Source organism: Diadema antillarum, unplaced genomic scaffold, assembly GCF_040938485.1.
Source record: "Diadema antillarum isolate AM-2024a unplaced genomic scaffold, OU_Dant_1.0 seq00000119_RagTag, whole genome shotgun sequence".
Lineage (NCBI taxonomy): Eukaryota > Metazoa > Echinodermata > Echinoidea > Diadematoida > Diadematidae > Diadema > Diadema antillarum.
This window is the reverse complement of record NW_027271200.1, coordinates 1,682,732-1,701,003: the sequence shown is the minus strand read 5'-3', so window position 1 is coordinate 1,701,003 and position 18,272 is coordinate 1,682,732. Positions and strand designations below refer to the sequence as shown.

The following is an 18,272-nucleotide window of genomic DNA, read 5'->3' as shown; positions in this document are numbered from 1 at the left end:
GGGAAAATGAACAAAAGTTTGAAATAAGTTGATTCATGCAAAAGAAATAGGAAATGTCACATCAGCGATCCTTAAGTAATAAAGATAGAAGGGTGGAACTTGTGAGAAAAAAGTTAAAGTTTAAATCCCAACCAGCAGGACATAATTTTTGTTTGGCAAAGTGAAGGATTAAAGCGCGTGCCTTGTAAACATTTTCAGCATAACACAACAAGCAGAACTCATCCAGTGCTTTCTTGATACAAACACCTATACCATGGATAATTTCTTTTCGCAGGGCGATTCGCAGATAATGGCCGGAAAACTTATGGCCATAATAAACTGCTCGAACACAGAGAAATTCGTATCCTTTTGCATGCTATTTGTTTGTTTTTGTTTGGCTTTATTTTCGCGAAGCAGACAAACTTTGACATTACGCTACGCCTAATTGGAATAAACGTGGACGATCTATGATCCCACATAGGCTTCCGAATTTGTGACATCATTAACATAAACTCCTCTAAGAGTATGCTTTCATATCAATATTGTTTTATTCAACTTCAGCTGATGGCATTGTCATCAAAAGATCTTAATTCAACATGAAAGTTACGGATCAAAGATAGATACAATAAATCTATTCGTTCCATATCTTCGACTTTCTTAAAAATTCATACGGCATATAATATTAATATCCTCAAAATCAATGGCATCAGTTCGCTATGACGAAAAACGCTTCATTATACCTTAAACATTTCGACAGGTAGATTGATGTGATTTTACCCAATTAGTCAGTTGCTGCCATATTCAAACTAGCACAGGACGGTTCATCCCGACAAAGTTTTGAGTAAAGTTGGTCGCTGCGTTGCACACAGTGACAATACGTTTTGTTTTGCTTTGTTTTGTTTTTAGTCGAAGTAGAATCTCATCGAATCGGATCAAAACCCCCCAAAAATGAACATGGCTGTTGGGAGGGGGGGGGGGGGGGGGGGGGAGGCCGCGACCATGGAAAAATACAAAGCATTAAAAAAATAGCCTCCATCCTTTGAATGGATGAGTTTCAGCCGTTTTCCGTTCTCAGCTGACAAAACGATCGGCAACATTAACTATTTCAATGCTTGTCATGGCATAACGTCTCTATTCCTCCAAGAGGAGGCAGACCCTATCCCAACAGCCTACAGGCATAGAGAAGAAAAATTACATGATGATACACAAACAGGAAATTGTTAATCATTTTCACTAAATATGTGCGATCCCCTTGTTTCGGCTGCTGCAGAGAAAAAGTTAAATAACCCCTGTCTGAAATTAATTCTTGGCTCTTTATCATGCACTATTCATATATCACGCATAATGTACTGTGGGGAAGTCACTCAAAATGATGACATAAATACATTTATATTTTTCTTTCATGGAAGAGCGTGGTTTGTCGAAATAATAATTATGGGTCGGTGGCTGAGATGTTATTACATATAGGCGATATAGATGCAACATTAATGGCTGCCCATAACTGTTATAAACTGCCATTTTGGAAGTGCTAAGGAAACTCGGAGACGTCTATGTACATGCTGTCCACAGGGGGGAAAAGTAGCTCCCGACCGTTTTGGATCTGGTAGGGAAAAGTCCACACACTTCCTTATGCGTCACATAGCTGCAAGAGATATTTCACAGCATATCAGTCTGAGCTTTGTCTCCGTCTATTGATCCGCGTGTGCAAGATATCGCGTCCGTAATTTCCACCGCTGACACCCTGGAATACATCGAACAAGATACATGTACCGGAATTCGTCTTAAATACATTACAACCACATCTATTATTAACACTTCAGTTTTTTCTTCTTTTCTGTACATCCCGTATAATTCACAGTTAGAGTATGTATTTACATATTTACTGTTGAATTTTATACTTGCTTGGTCTGTTGCCGCATATTATGGTAAAATAGCACCGTTAAAAAATGTACTTTATGATGAGTGTGCGTCCATGAGCACATGTAAAGCATATGAAATTATTCAGAATTTTCAATCTTTGGTGATTTTTGTTGATTCTATTTTGTGACTGATGATGGATTGAAAATATTAAGTCCTTCACTGGAGTCCCATAGCATATTGATCGAAAATTCGGAGCTTTTTGCAAACAGCAGTGACCGGAAGATGATTCTACATCCCCCTCCTTCCTTTTTCTTTCCTTTTCCTTTTTTTTTTGGAGGGGGTGAAACAAAAGGATATATAAGGCACAAATATAGGGATAGATTCCTACTAAAGAAAAGTGACATACTTGACTACACTTTCAAGTTTAAACATCTTCAACAATGCTACAAACTACGTGAATAACACATGCTGTTGTTTGCTTTTGGATACACCTCAAGAATACTGTGGTAACATACTTAATAAATAGGTCCTTATACAAGCGTCTCTTCTTTTTCTCTCTCGCCCTCTGTTTTCATATCTCTTCCTCTCTCTTTCTTTCTCTCTCTCTCTCTCTCTCTTTCTTGAAAGCTGAAGTAGTTACTGTATTCCTTAATCCTCTTATCACTATTGTAAACTAAAAAATCCAACGAAACACTACTCTACAGACAAAGAAAACTGACAAAATAAAAGCTATAGAATGCCCTTTTTCTGCACGAGACCTCTGCATGTTTCAAAAAGTACGACGGGACTCTAGTACGAAGGACTGATGTAAGTGTTTGGCGTTTCTCAGCCGAAATCTTCTGATGATGACGTTTATTGACAATGGCAGTGTGGTTGGACTAACACTTTCAGAATTGAAAGTTTGTGTGAGTGTGCTGTTGCGACATCTGCACATTCATTGTCGCTCGGTGGGAGCGAATGAATGCGTAGCATAATTGGTGCAAATCGTCTATTAATGGCACAAACCACACACGTCATGGCATAAATATCTTAATTTTTTTTTTTTTAGTCGACAACAGGCCTCTGTCTTTTATCTTGCTTGTTTAATGCTATAAGAAATATACAGGAATCTGGAACGAATATGGTACGCTGGACAACGCAAATCAAGAAGGTCCGCTAAAGCTGGTATACTGGCCGGCGGCGTACTGACACGCCGAGAATGTCGGACTCTGTCGCACGGGGTAGGTAAGGCCAGTCATGCTCTCCGAGTGCTGTTTTGCTTTGAGCCGTAGGGAAGCTATGCTGTTCGAGCACGGCTCGCGATACACGTACGGCGTCCCCGGTGCGGTGGCGTAGGGACAGCCCGGCCCGGCGCCGGCCGCCGCTGCCGCCGCCGCATTGTTCAGAGAGTTCAGCTGGGAGCCGACGCCGTTGACCGGCGTGGCGGGCGAAAAGGAAGTCGTCATGCTGGTCTGTGGGTTGAAACACATTGGCTGGCTGGTTACCGAGAGCGGGTTGACTGAGTTGAGTGGCCAGGCGAAGCTCTTGGAGCTCATGGGCGCGGCGGGCTTGGCCGTGGTGGCCCAGTTACTGTACGAGTATCCCGGGTAAAGTCCGTCGTCAAATGGCTGCATAAGTCCATTGAAGTGGTGCTGCCCAAGTCCGTTCTTCAACTCATTCAGCTGGTTGCGTTCCCGCTTTCTCCACTTGGCGCGTCGGTTCTTGAACCAAATCTGAGTCAGAGAAAGAACACAGGATATAAAGAGAGACAAACCATGGTTAGAAAATAACTCTCCATCGTCAATTATCAGTATGAAACAAGATAAACACAAACTTCAAAATCTAAAATGAACACCTTCAGCACCTCCGAGGATGTAGCTTTATAATCCAACGGATAAGTCTCAAATGAAATTGACATAATTACACATGTACATGTTGTAAGTGGATATTGTGACTACAGGTTATGAGGAATGTATTTTCAGCAAGAGAAGTGCTAATTATAAATGTGAGAAAAAATTGAACAAGCACATTAGCCACGATAAAAAAAAAAAATACTACAAAGGCCAATATTACACATGGCCTCTGACGAGTTATGTCCATAATGGATCATACATAATTAAAGTGTCTTTTCGCATGCAACGTCATCTAACGTAACAAATAGTTCATTAAAAAGACGCTTTATTTCATAATAACTAAAATACCCCTTAACGAGTACTCAACGAGATCACGATTCTTCCGATTACTAATACGTTGAAGTATGTTTCAAAGAATTATCGGAAACAAAACTATCGAGTACAGAAAGTGACATTACTGTTTTCTTCATAATAAATCTACATCCACATCTTCATAATAATTCATCATTATCATCCTGAATCACTTAGTCACATCACAACCGAAGGGGCGAAGACACATTCTCATTTTGACAACACCAATGGCAATTAAATTTCGTGCAATTTTGTACGTCATCCTTAGCTAAAGTATCGTCTTTTGTGATGAATGGAGTATGACCCACTGAAAAACATTGCTTGCAAAATATGGGGTCATCGTGAAATGTGTGCTTATTTATTTATTTACAAAAAATACAATTATACCAGATAAGACACCGATAGGGTCGAGTGTGTGTTTGATGTTCGTTCTCTTAATACCACCTTATGTTCACTTTCAATATCCAAGGGTGAATAACTTATTATAAAACATCCTTCAAGAAGCTTTCAATTGCTTCAAATGCTTCGGGCGTTCATTGATGGAAAAACAACTACAACAAACCAAACACCTAATCAAAGAGGGAGCATGGAGTGTATGAATCAATGATAACAACAGTTTGGCTTGGAGCGGCAAGTGTATGGAACGCCGACTGTAAAAATCTAGATAAGCCGATGATATCGACGTGTGAGTTGACGCGACGGCCGACACTCCGTGCCGTTTCAATACGCGGCTTAGATTTGCGTCTGTCGGCACAGTTGGGCAGAAAAGTCTATGAGGACAAGAGACAAGTGCTTGGACAAACACAACGTGAAAAACCGACGTAATGGTATACCCCTCCCCCCCCCAAAAAAAAAAACACCACCACAACAACAACAACAACACACACACACACACACACACACACACACACACACACACACACACAACCCAAACTATAGTTTATTAGTTATTAAGGATGAGGTGATAAAAATGGATTGTTACTTTATTATTTTACTGAAGTAAATTTCACACAGAAATTCCTTAAAATTAATGCGATATAATTTAAAGTCATGGAGTCAATTGATCTATAATAATGATCGAAAAAACTGTGATTCCTTTTTCTACCGTTGCACAAGCAAAAATTAATTTCAACATAAATACCCATTTTATAGCCACTGGCGTCTTCTTACTAGAACATTCAGAGAAGAGAGAAATACTGGTCACAAAAAAAAACATACAAACAACCAAACAAAATGAATGTAATCATCATGGCTGTTGGCAGAGCAACTCTACAATCGAGTGCACTGTATAACAGTTTCTTGCCAAAAAGTCGCTACATCTGAGTGTCCATTATCTCTCTTTTTTTAGAGTGGCTTGGCCAGGCATAATATTTATGATCATCAATTGTAACTAGCTCTCTAAGCAAGTCACAATAGGTATTGACCTTCACCAATCAAGCGCCAAGAGGATGGGGACCAAAAACGCTATTAGTTTTTCGAGCCGACGGAAAAAGTTATTTTCTTTGAATTGCCCCGAACATACAGAATGAGCACAATACTGGAAAGACACTGAACTGAAACAACTGGATACAGAAAATTCCTTCTAAATGAGCCTGCTTGAGAGGAATTTCTTTGACTGAATAGTCTGCTAGATCATTATGATGTGTTTTCGCCATGGGGTCTTGAGCATCGGAAAGCAAAACCCCAAACAAAACTGGTGACAATCTCAAGTAAATTTCTCCCTCCTTCTCCTGTGTGCGTTCGTTCCATCCATGCATTGTGAGAAATATTTTCATGTGGTGGCTTATCGCAAAAGTAGGACTACATATTTTTCGTGCAACATTCTAAACTGGGCCATAGGGCAAAAGTTCACCACGACAACTTTATCATAGTGGTTATCTGTCTCAAATGTGTGCTCTAAGCTGCTTTGATCATGGGGGGCAGGTGTAACAAGCCCGATGAATCTGCGACGAGAGGCGAGTAAATGTGTGTTTTACTCGCTGCCTCCTCATAAAGCCTCGATTTCCGCGCCGTGGTCTAAGAATAACCGCGGCGATGACATCTTACCAACTACCACGACAATGAACGAATTTGGGAAAATGTCTTCACTCTGGTTACATCTGATGCATTAAGAACGATTTCAATTTACTCAGAGAGAGAGAGAGAGGTGGGGGGGGGAGGGGGATAGGGGAGGGAGCGCAAGCAACACACTTATCAGGACTTCCATCTCCCATCTTCATCACAAATCACACTCAGCAACAGAATCAATTTTAGCATTCTATGCACGATGCGATACATGGCGACAGACCACTCCATCATAATTCTCGTCCTTCGCTTCTTCATTCCGCGACAAGTCAACAATGTTTACAATTCATGATTCTTCGGGCTTTCAGACTCACTACAAATATACTGGTCATTGCCAATTTCACAACGGAAATACTCGAGCTAAAATTAAAAGAAATACACGATGTATCGTTTGACATTTAAACAAAAAATAATACTCCGCATTGATAAAATACATGGACTGATAGATGTCAGCAAAAGGGCGTACAAAATCACATATCCAGGATTTGTTTCTACGAATACGCATTGCGATGAAAAACAAAACAACAACAACCTTCGTCGACATACAAACAAACAGTTACATATATAAGTAGCTTATCTTGATGACACTCGATGATTGCATTAAATAAAGTCCAAATTCATGAGAATCAATAGCCATTCTGACTTCGTGTGGGTATTTGTTTTGCTTTTATGCAACATTAGAACTATACTGTTAAAAAAACCCACAAAAAACCTTCTTTCTCTTTATATCTCCATCTCCCTTTCTTTCTCAGCGTCTTGTACGTTGGTGTCAACTTCCCTTGGAATCTTAGCTAAGCACTCGTGTCCACACCAAAGGCATCAACAAGTCTTAGGTGAAATCAGCCGTACGATCCCCCCACTCTCCAACCCGAGGATGCGCTCTCAAAATAACCGGATTACACGCAGATCTCCACCAGTCTTCAACGGAGGGCGCATTTCCAAATCCCGAACTGGATAGTGCGAACTGGCCGCCAATTATCACCGTAAGAAAAGTTGGATACATCGAGCGGACTTTTTAACCCCTTTACACATTGTCCCCACACTACTGATTCAATGTCGTCATCTTTCGTGGTGTTGGGATCTACTGCTGCTGACACGGGGTTACTTAACGCCACCTGGATTTGATATTTGGTTCAGAAGAAGCATCTTGTTGTGCAATAATGATAGAAATAAAAAAACGCTCTGAATGATTTGATGAAGCAAGGAGGGAGAGTAAAGCTTTTTAACGAAGTTTACAGATCATATGACTCCACAAGTGCCTATATCTCTGGCGTTTCTGGTGTCTTCGAGACTCTTTTCGTCACCAAACAAGTTAGAATTGTGGTATGGCTCTCGCTGTCGCTTTGTACCGACCTTAAGACGTCAAAAAATATGCGAAGATAAGCTTCGCGATAGTAATTTTCATGTCGACTTGAATTACAACAAAATACAACACAGAAATGAAATTATTGCTGTAGTGTTGTGCGGGATTATATGCTATTGTAAAGCATATAGATGCTTTGTGACGACGCAAAGTGGGTCAAATTCATCTCTCATCCCAAAGCTACCGCCGCGAGTATGTATACTGCGACTCTATGAGTGTATGAACAATCTTTAATTCCTGATTTATGTTTCCCATGTTACAGTGTTAAGCCAGCTCTCAAGACGCCAATATATCAGATTGCGGGCAACTGAACGGCCAAAGTCATCCGGGCTTTCATGACTTCTCTTTTCTCTCATCCCCGATTGATCATTTTCGACAATCTCACTTTCCATGCTCTTGTGAGTCGACGACGTCCAATCGGATGAATCGCGTCGTAAAACGTCGAATCACTAGGGGAGTGACTTATCAGTCTGTTGTAATCGGCCCGCTCTTATTTAGGGTATACAGGAGGGCATGAGGACGCATTTGGGATGGGGAAGGGGGAAGTTTTGGGAGGTGAACACGAGGGCAGGTGGGCGCTGAAGAGTGTCAGGAGAAAAAACTGTTTCGATTGTCACTCCCACCACCCTCCTTCGTGTCACTCCCGATGACACAGGAAGGGGAAACTTGAAGAAAAATGGATCTTGACTGAGCGACATTTTAAACTCTTCTTCAAGGGAATCCCGCTGCCGCAGAGACTACGAAAAGATACACAACGATTTTCTAAAGGCACCAGGCAGATGAACGTTGTAATAGCAGACGGCGTCTCTGATGCTGCCCGCAACGCACGAAATACAATTACAAGAGGGGTGTTTGGCAAAAAACAACAACAATAAATTAATAAATAAGTCGATCTTGGATTTTAAGATCAACTTCAAATTATGGCAGGCGGTGTGTGACTTCAATAATATTCTAACTTTTACATAAGAATGAAAACTTTTGAGATTTTTTTTCATAGAGGCATTAATTAAGTAAGGGACAAGAGATTTTTTGTCTGTAAATTTTGATAGCAATTTGAAACATAGGATAAAATTTAAAAAGAAACCGATGGCATACCATAATTTGAAGTCGATCTTTTAATAACTTTTTAAGTTCAACTTTAATTCTTCGTGAAACATCCCACAGGAAATATCACTCTATCCATTGACTTGTTAAAACGCTGATTATTGTCTTTCGATAATAACGAGCGACAAAATGCGACAAGCAAATACACACAGATATGTCCCTGCGAATTTCGTCGTACATTCCAGCGTTTGCGCTGTTCTAACCGTACAAGTTTGTTTATATCACTTCACAACGCGTTTCCTGCTGGAATATATCCTCCCTCTTTTAATTTTTAGAAAAACTCTCTAACCATCCTGATGTTTTCGTTCTGCGGTTGCTTTATCTCGTTCAGTCATCCGTAATGTGAAATCATGCTCTCTCATCAACGCAGAAGAGATCGATTAATAACATAAATCATAACATGAAAATATAATTGAACAATACTTTACATGACCGATATTAATCGAAACAAGTGCCAAGTTAAACAGAGAGAGCGAAATACGATGGCTGCTCGCATGGCTTGTAAATCAGATTTCTAGCCGGTTAAGGGACAAAAGTCTTGTTTTGTTTGAAAGAGAAGAGATAAGGAAGGAGAGAGAGGGGGAGGGGGGGGGGTGGGGCTGTCGAAGCCGTAACATGGAATCTGAGACGTGTTGGAAGAAACTCGGTGAAAATATTCTCTCGGAGTAGTTTCGGCTTAAGATCGTGGCCCACGCGAGTAGGGATTGTGTTGAAGCAAAACAGTTGCAAAATGGCAAGAATTTCGCGGTGAAATATCCACACTTAATTATCTCCCTTGTGACACGACGAGGGGGGAAGACGGAGGAAGGACTGCCGAAGAACTCGAGAAGGGAAAAATGGGAGCCCATCGCATTGGGAAGATGTCACTCAAGTGTCATCCAAATTAACTCGTCTCATCCCACGTTTGATTACACCGTCCATCCATGTCCTGCCGCCAGTCACTTTCACCTCATCAAGTGGCGTGTGGCTAAATAGTACTTTTTTTTAACCAGCTAAGACGGCAGGTTGTCGAAGTCGTATTAATTCATGTGGCTTGGATTTCTTGGTTTTCTTTGCTCATATTTTCGTATAATTGACTATCCCTTTATGTCACATTTTGGTTCACCTCACAATCAAGTACATTCCGATACAAAAACTCCGTCTTGTAGGTGATTTTCAAGACGCTGTCAGAATTTGAATGGCGTGACAACTCGACAGTTTGATACATAAGCTTTGTAACGTCTTTTTGTGGTACGTCTTTCTCTGCAGCTCTGTTACAATGTTCTGCACCGTTCATTTTCAACTCTTCAAGGTTTTCAGCTTAAAAAAAAAGTGCGATTCACAATTACCTGCAGTAGCGTGTAAAGCAGTCGATCGTCTTTCAACACTGGTCAAGCATGTCAATCTGGAGAAGTAGACAACTCTTAAACAGGGAGCATGTGATGTGATGTGATATATTAAGGAAAAATGATTGCAAATTGTCTTGTCACTACGCAGCGATAATAATATGTGACAATCTTATCTCCTCCGCGAGTAGCAGATGTCGTGCAAAATGAGTCGAATTTAGCTTAGGGCTATTGCGGTTTGTCACATCGGAATATCAGCCTAATGACTTACAGCGATTATTCTCTGACTATTTAACGGAAAAAAAAAACCGAATTGGAATTGATTATTTTACGAGCAAATCTACAAAACGATAATAGATGTAAAATGAAGGACAGATACAAGGACAGAAAGGACAAATGATTCTAGTGGTTTTGTTCTCGTTTTTTTTAACTTGTTTTTTTCCAGCCTTCTGTCATCGCGTGCAGCTTGCGTCAGAAAAGACGTAACAGGCACATTTGATCTCTCGTCAGACTAAATAAAAGTCTGGAATACCGAAACATCGACCGACCTGTGTCCTCTCGACTCGTTCTCTAGCTTCACACGGTCCAGCTCAAAATTTGAGATCCCTCGCAGGTGAAAAGAAAATATGGAACAAATCTACAGCAACATGGACGCTCACTTCGCGGGGATAAAGTCCTGAAATTTAATGTGCGGAGGAAAATAAGAAACTACTTCGTGGGTTCGGAATTGTACTTCGTTCGCACACCTTGATCATGACATGTTGCGAGTTTAAATGCATCAATGAACGCATGATTGAATTACCCTCTGAAAAAAAGTGATACGACATAACGAAATAAGTGACAATGAATTGTTCACTTTCCATGATGTGATTCCTTTGAAACTTAGCATTTGTGTGTGTGTCTGTGTGTGTGTGTTTTGTTTTTTTAATGACGGGGACGGGTGGGGGGTAGGGATGAAGATGATGCTAAACGATGAACATTAATTTTGTTGGATGCTGATGACCATGTTCCTTTAAGGAACACCTTGAATATCTGTTTTATTTCATTTTCGTCACCGTGTCAGGGCGAAGATAACGACAGCTTTTCTGCAGGATTTCACGTATCGAGGTGACAGTACTTGTCCGTTTATACGTATAGTTTGTAAAATCCATATAATCTCCCAAGCCAAATCAGAAATTTACTGGATAAAACAACGCGACTCGTACATTTTTTGATATGCGAGTAAGTGCGTGTGTGCACGCTTAAAGATATGTATTACATTGTAGGCCTATATGACTGCAGTGCAGCTTTTTGTGAAAATGTTTCACGAATCAACTTTACTCAAATGACAACTGCGGGCTCAGCAGTTCAGTCTTAAACAACGTATTGGCCCGAATTCACGAAGGTGGTACAAACGAAACCATGGTTTAAACCATGGACAAAAACCATGGAGCGTCAAGTGTCGCATGGAATATTTCGTTACGAAATCAGTCATTTCGTCGATGAAATGATTATTTTGTAATGAAATGATGACATTTTGTAACTAAATGAACATTTCGTCCACGAAATTATAATTTCGTTAACGAAACGGTCATTTTGTTGACGAAATGACCAATTTCGTAACGAGATATTCCGTGCGACACTTGGCGCTCCATGGTTTTTGTCCATGGTTTAAACCATGGTTTCATTTGTACCACCTTCGTGAATTTGGGCCATTATGTAAACCTTCAAAGATTGTTCACAATATATAGCAGCTGTGCTTCTGATTATTAGGGTTGGTATACTGTGTAAAAGTAAGCTGTGATATCTTTCTTCTTCTTTTTTTTTCAATTTCAATGCACTTGAAACGGCCATGGCGCTGGCGCAAGATTTAGTGTGTGTGTCCCTAGTTCTGCATGCACTCCGTACATCCCCGGGCAGGTACGAGTGTGTCATCTTCATTCAGCGTGGCGGATGTTTCATCACGTCCCAGCATGCAGTGCGAGGCAACATGTTATTGGAGGGAGCCCTTGACATGGCGGCTGGCATGGCGTGCACAAATAATACGCTCCAAATGCGGCGCGAGCTCGAGTTTCTCCACCGACCGGTGTTCGGTGTAAGCGATGTGCGAACAGGTATGAAATTATCAAGTGAATGAACCAGCGGCACGCACGGATCAGTTTGGGTTTGGGGTAACAACGAAAACATTTTCCCAGAGGCTCTACGACATCATCATAATCTCTGTCCATTTTGGAGGTTCTTGCTCATTAAAGCTAAAAAGAAATAAGAAACGCGTCTTGTGCAGAGAACATCCCTACATCCCTCAGGGCCAAAATTATTCCATCTTTTACCTAAAATCCCAATAATAGTGTTAATTCTTTAACAAAATAGGTACAATCAAGGAGGTACTAGGCTCGCCTGGTACCTCCTTGGTACAATACAATGGACTACATCATGCCTACATAATGCTTCCCTGAATAAAAGTTGATTTCCATTCTTATTCTTATATCATTAGTAATGTAACTATTGTAGGTTGTATCCAGTTTTGTGTGCGTTTTCCCCTATACCACTATGATCCCGAATCCTTGCAAATATGCGGATCAATTTAAGGCTAAAAAATATAAGAGAACAAGCAACGCAAAAAAAAAATAACAAAAAAGAAAAACAAACAATAACAGTTTGTCTTGTTTCGAACACATCGACACTGCTAATGGGCATCTGGAAATCGTATTTACCACGCCAATTTTGGAGAGATTTCGTCAGGAGATACTTTGAAGGTCAAGTTTGAACCAGGAAACCGAACATCGTCTGGTGTTGTCTGTGAGTAAAACAGGGAGGACGCGAGTGGGCCGGGGTGGGGTGGGGTGAAGTAGATAGGGGTGGGGTGGAGGCGTTGGGGTGTTTGGAGGAGATTGTCTCTCAGAGAGAGAAAGATAGAAAGAAAGAAAGAAAGAAAGATAGAAGAGAGGGGAGGAGAGGGAGAAGGGACAGGGAGAAGGAGGGAGAGGGAGTGTGTGTATAACTCAGAGAGTAGAAGTAAAACTAGCTAGTGAAAGGCGAGAGAGACGGGCTTACTCCCGGCCTGAGTGACATGCGGGTCAGATCAGTATCGGCGGCATGTCAAGTTTTACACCTGGTCGGTGGAGAACAAAGGGTCTCGATGGGGAAAGGTGAGGCGCAAGCTGATGGGTTTCGGTGGGGGAGTGGAATGCGACAACATCGGCCCGGTAATGCGGCGTTGACACCCCGCTCGCCCGGCGCGACGACAGACAACGATGTAAAAGCGCCCTTTACAAAAACCTTCCCTCCCTTCTATTTGGACCCTCTCTCTCTCTCGCCTCTGTCTTCTATATATCTTCTTTGGAAGGAGAGAAAACATACAGGCCGAATCCATCTGAACTTGGCATCTTTGGGATGCGATTCTTCGCGAGCGAAGAGCACTGTACTAAGGAGCAACATCATCTCTGTATTATTCTGTGAAGAAGCATGTCATCTTTTTACCGGCCTTTAGGAACAGATGAATGATGGTGGGACGATGGTATTTCTTATGAATCTTTTCATGTTTGCATATTTTCACACTGAAATTTTGTACATTGTACAGCTGCAAGGCCACAAGAAGAGGGGAACTTTTCATTCAATCTGTTCTCAAGCTAAGATGTCTGCTTTGACTTATTGACAATTATTGACAATTTGTCTTTAAAAAGAGTTTACACACACACACACGCACAACCCCCCCCCCAACAATCCCCACAGTGATCTTTCCTGTAAAGACGGTTGTAAATACGTTTCGCAAAGTTTTGTACTTAAATAAAAGCACGGCAGTGCATTAAATCGTTGTTATAGTCATTGGCTTTCACTTCGCATAGTGTTTTATTTAATACTTTTTTGATTATACAAAATTCGCCTAAAATGTTACTAACCAAAGGTCAGATATTTCTCTTCGTTGTTATTTATTCATTCTTTTAATGAAAGGACGTCTCATAGAAGTGTTACTTTTTCATCAGTCATCGGTGTTTTTTTATTTTTTGTAGCTTTTCTCTCTTGTAATATTGCTACTACGATGTGAGCAAGTCTAAAAAATTTTTGACTGTAACGCCAAAACGGATATAAAAAATCTGAAATATTGGTTCTTAAAAATGAGAGTAATGTCACATGAGTATCCATTCAAGGTTTTAGTCGAAAATGCAAATTTTGAACATGCTAAAATATATCAAACATTCCGTTAAAACTTTAAAATGACTCGCATGTTGTTATTCTACTCTCCATGCAGGCTCATAGATAAAAGATACTAAATCTTTGATAGTCATTATATTTTTTTTCTAAATATTCAGTTCAGCTGATTAAGACAAAGTATTTCGAAAATAGACTTCATTATATGAAAAATACACTTTTGATTTCATATGTCGCCGTTTCCTTTGAAGTGAGTGATTACGGCAGGCAAGAAGTTCCGAAAGACGCTTCGTGTCGTCAGCAAGCCTAGAAGTGATAAGGATACAACTGGCGTTCCATAGTGTATATACATACAAACGCTGACGCTAGATCTGTCTGGCCATATCGTGATGGAAACTCGACCCGCCCTGTCATTAATTACCTCACCAACCAGTGCCGCCGAGGTGCAAATTAGTGACACCTTCGACTTGATATCTCTTGCCAGCCGCGGACCACCGTTCACATCTCAAATCAGAACCACAGGAGGAGAAATCGTCCAACTCTGTCCAACTCTTGGACAATGAAATGGCGCCATTACTGAGACAAACGCTGGCTGCCTAGTAAAGAACGTGGATGCGGTTCATCACGGTACGAAGGTCTGATTTTCTTCGATATCAATGGATCAATATTAGTGTTTGAGAGTATCATGAATTAAACGTAGGATTCAAAATGGTTCCTATCTAACTCTGAGTTGGCCGAACTCTGCATGAAAACGATTTGTTTCAACCAAAAAGGTGACATCATTGTAACTGAATACGAATTCAATCGACAATTACCTTTTCTATCAATCATTCCATTTTCAAATAATAATGACCTTGTGATTTGTTTTTGAAAATCAGTAAGAATAGGTTTGATAGACACAAATTTTTCTCGTCTTCATAAGATCTAAGTTGGTGTGACGTCATATCAATGAGCAGTCAAGGAAAAGAAAGAGAGCCAGTAAAGTCAGTCGCTGGCACATCATAATTAATTTGGAAATCATGAGTTACGGGACAACATTTCAGTGGGCAGCTTTCAGGAAAAAAAAAAACACCGGAGCGTTATTGGTTTTTCATTTTTGTTTCATTACTTATGACACCCATATATGCATAACCATTATCCTACAAAAACATACGCTGTCATATTGGGGAAGTTAAAGTTCGATGTAATGATTAGGTGCAAATATACATCATTTTCTTTTTCCCCTCTCAATGTGGGATCATTAATGTCAGTCCTTGAGCTGCTGATGCTCTCACCTTTCGAACTTTCCTTTGGGGTGTGAAATGCCTCCGGGGGATGCATCCCGAGGCAGCTCTCTCGTTGATTATGCGTTGGTGGTGAGGCGAGTCGCAGCTCAGGTGTGGTGTATCGTAAATAAACAAATGAAACGCCGCCGCCCGCCGCCACCGCGACCCTATATACCTGCCGCACCGGGATGACACCGTTATCCTATCTCGCCGCGATAATACCGCGAGGGATAAACTAATGTCAACTTGTGGAGACGGCGTAATGACAGTGGATAGCTAAGTTAATTAACACATGGTGTTGCCTTGAGGATGCAAGAGATCCCAGTTTCTTGCTTTACTCACTAGCGAATGACACTGAACATGATAATGCCGTGAAATTTTTTGGAAAAGGGAAAAATGTCCATTGTTGTGTGTTTCATTGTGTACCTTGAGCGCACTTCTTCTTTTTTTTTCAAATATAAAATTATACACTTGCTGATACCATGGAGCTGCAATAGTAGCTACAATAGTAGCTCTATGCTGATACCTTATAAACTTGTTCTACTTCTAAGTAAGATGAGGAAATGTAAGTGAATCTATTGTGATAGAATTTACAAATGTCAACCACTTCACAAATTTACCTTTCCTTTGTGTCCTCTTTTTTTTTTTTACAGATTCTGCTGCCGTATTTGAGCTCTGAAACGATGAAACTCGTCAGTCTGTTGCCATTTCGGCTTCCTGAGTGTGTCGACCTTTTCATAATTCTAAAATGCAATGAATGTATACTCCCCATTTCGGAAGTCAACGAAACTCACTCTTCACAAATATTTCAGATTTAAGAAGACACAACAACAATATCATGGCAAATCACCGCTACTTCAATCTGAAATGACCAAGAATGATGCTTCGGGTCGGCTTGTTTGCTTTAAAGTTGAATCTTTTTTTCTTGGTTTTTAAAGAAGTTAATGATTATTGTTTAACTTGTCAGCTTTTCCCGATGGAAGAACGTGGTTGTCAAGATGGAATTTACCAGGATGAACAGTGGAAAGATTACACTCATTATATGGTACACAATTGACAGGGTATACTAGTTGTGTTTCGGCGGTCATACCAGTACAGAGGCGAAACGATCTGTTCCTAGGGCGTCTGGAAGACGCCTTTAACTTTTCGTGACAATGAATTGCTAAAAAAAAAAAAAAAAAGAATCCACGCAAAATCCATTTATAGTTTGATGCGTATAGCGTTCTGAGCTAAAATTGCATCTACCATCATGTTTGTAATATTGTGAGACATATCTTTTGCAAAAGCGGGCCGATGAACCTTAAAGTTAGAGATTTGTCATTCATGCGAAACCCTACACCTCTCATGTTCTTATTCGCGGCTCAACGTGTGGTTATACGTGGGAAATTACTAAGCGCATTGTCCCGCATGGGGGATTACCAGAGCTCAGAAAGGCAAAATTAAGTGTGTCCTGCCAAGGAAGTTTTAGGGAGACACGGTTGGGTTCAGTAACACGACGGAGCGAAGCGGACAAACTGCGAGGTTATCGACAAACGCATCAACAAACTCTGGCAAAGCGTACATCCGCCTTGGTCTACGAGGAGGAGAGGAAGAGTGGGGGGGGGGGGGATGTGGATGGGGTGACCCGTGGGGACTGCACCGAGATTCGTTAGCTCTCTAAGCATTCGGACAGTTTCCTGGCGCGGGTGTCTGTCTGGCAAGCTCGGGTGTAAAGGATTCCACAGAGGCGTGACTGGGTGGTTCCGATGTCGAAATTCAATCTGTAGTGCCAGTAATTGCCACGCTTGTCACCCTACCTGGAATTTATTCTAACGTTGCGTGAATTTTCTTTTCACCTATTGATGCAAAAATGCATCAGTTTTCAGCTCTGAAACACTAACGCGGCTCTTCATCGCAGCCACCATTTTGTGCCAGACTCTCTATCCATTTTGGCGAGTGCACGTCATCGGGAATTCCATGAATTTAAAATCAAGAATTTCTCTGTGAAGGGTGGAACGAAAAATGCTGAATAATGAAAGGACAAAAAAAAAATGACACAATCATTCTCGGCGGAAGATCCTCGGCTAGGGGAGGATGGGCGACACCCCCTTCGTATTCCGGCCATGAGCGGGGAGCGCGGGGCTGGACAGCCCGGCAGCCGAGGATGTGCTGAGGTACGGGAGCAGCACGTGTTCTTGTCGCTGCTGAGTGACGGACGGTCTTGGCGGGTTGCAAAAATCATTCCGCGTCCCACCCACTTCCAACCCACCCACTTCCAACCCATCCCTCTCTTCTCCATCCCCAACCTCCCTCTCTCTCCCCCCGTCTCCGTCCATCTGCAGCTCTGCTACAACACAACCTCCCGAGGCTATTTTCCATCTTCTCAATTCCCACATCACGAGAGATAACCACGGAAAACACGACTAAGAATGCTGTAGAAGAGGAAGAAGGAAAAAGAAGCAGAGGGGAAAAAAATCCCACGAAATCATATTTGACAGACAACAGTACACGATGAAGGTCAAATTTGAGCCATCACATCGCGAAAAGTGAACCTGGGCGAGCAGGGATACGCGCCCCCAGGCGATTAGAGCCGGCGATACACCATTTAAATTTCTTTCCGCCAGTGTGTGTGGTTTTAATAGCAAGAGTTTCTTAAGAGGAAAATGGCAAAGGGTTCTCATAACCTACATTGCTGGAATATCTGATCACTTATTCATACGTCTACACGTATACAAGAAACTGACGAGGAGGGGACTGGACTGGAAGGAAAAAAAAACTGACGAAGAACTTCAAAGCACGGTCAGCTACATAAACACTGATAAAGAAAACCAGTATCTTTAAAGTGAATCATATGCATATGTTAAAAATAAATCAAAGCAAAGCAAGAATTAAAGAAATTCAGTAAAATGGGGCGGTATATGGAACATTTAGTCCGATGACAAAGTGAATGTCAAGAAATATTTTGGGGAATTCGAAGCCACAGATGTTGCTGACTTGTCTTGCATAAATCATGATTACATCA

The 18,272-nt window shown here is 41.2% G+C and overlaps 1 protein-coding gene across 1 annotated transcript in view; it reads right to left on the bottom strand.

Annotated features, from left to right (window-relative positions):
• Window positions 1-1,184: 1,184 nt before the first annotated feature.
• Window positions 1,185-18,272, bottom strand: part of LOC139727097 (pituitary homeobox 3-like) — a 55,095-nt gene continuing 38,007 nt past the window's right edge. The window contains exon 3 of the mRNA XM_071638077.1: window positions 1,185-3,551. Coding sequence (XP_071494178.1) covers window positions 2,982-3,551 — 570 coding nt within the window. The 3' untranslated portion in view covers window positions 1,185-2,981. The remainder of the gene's footprint in view (window positions 3,552-18,272) is intronic.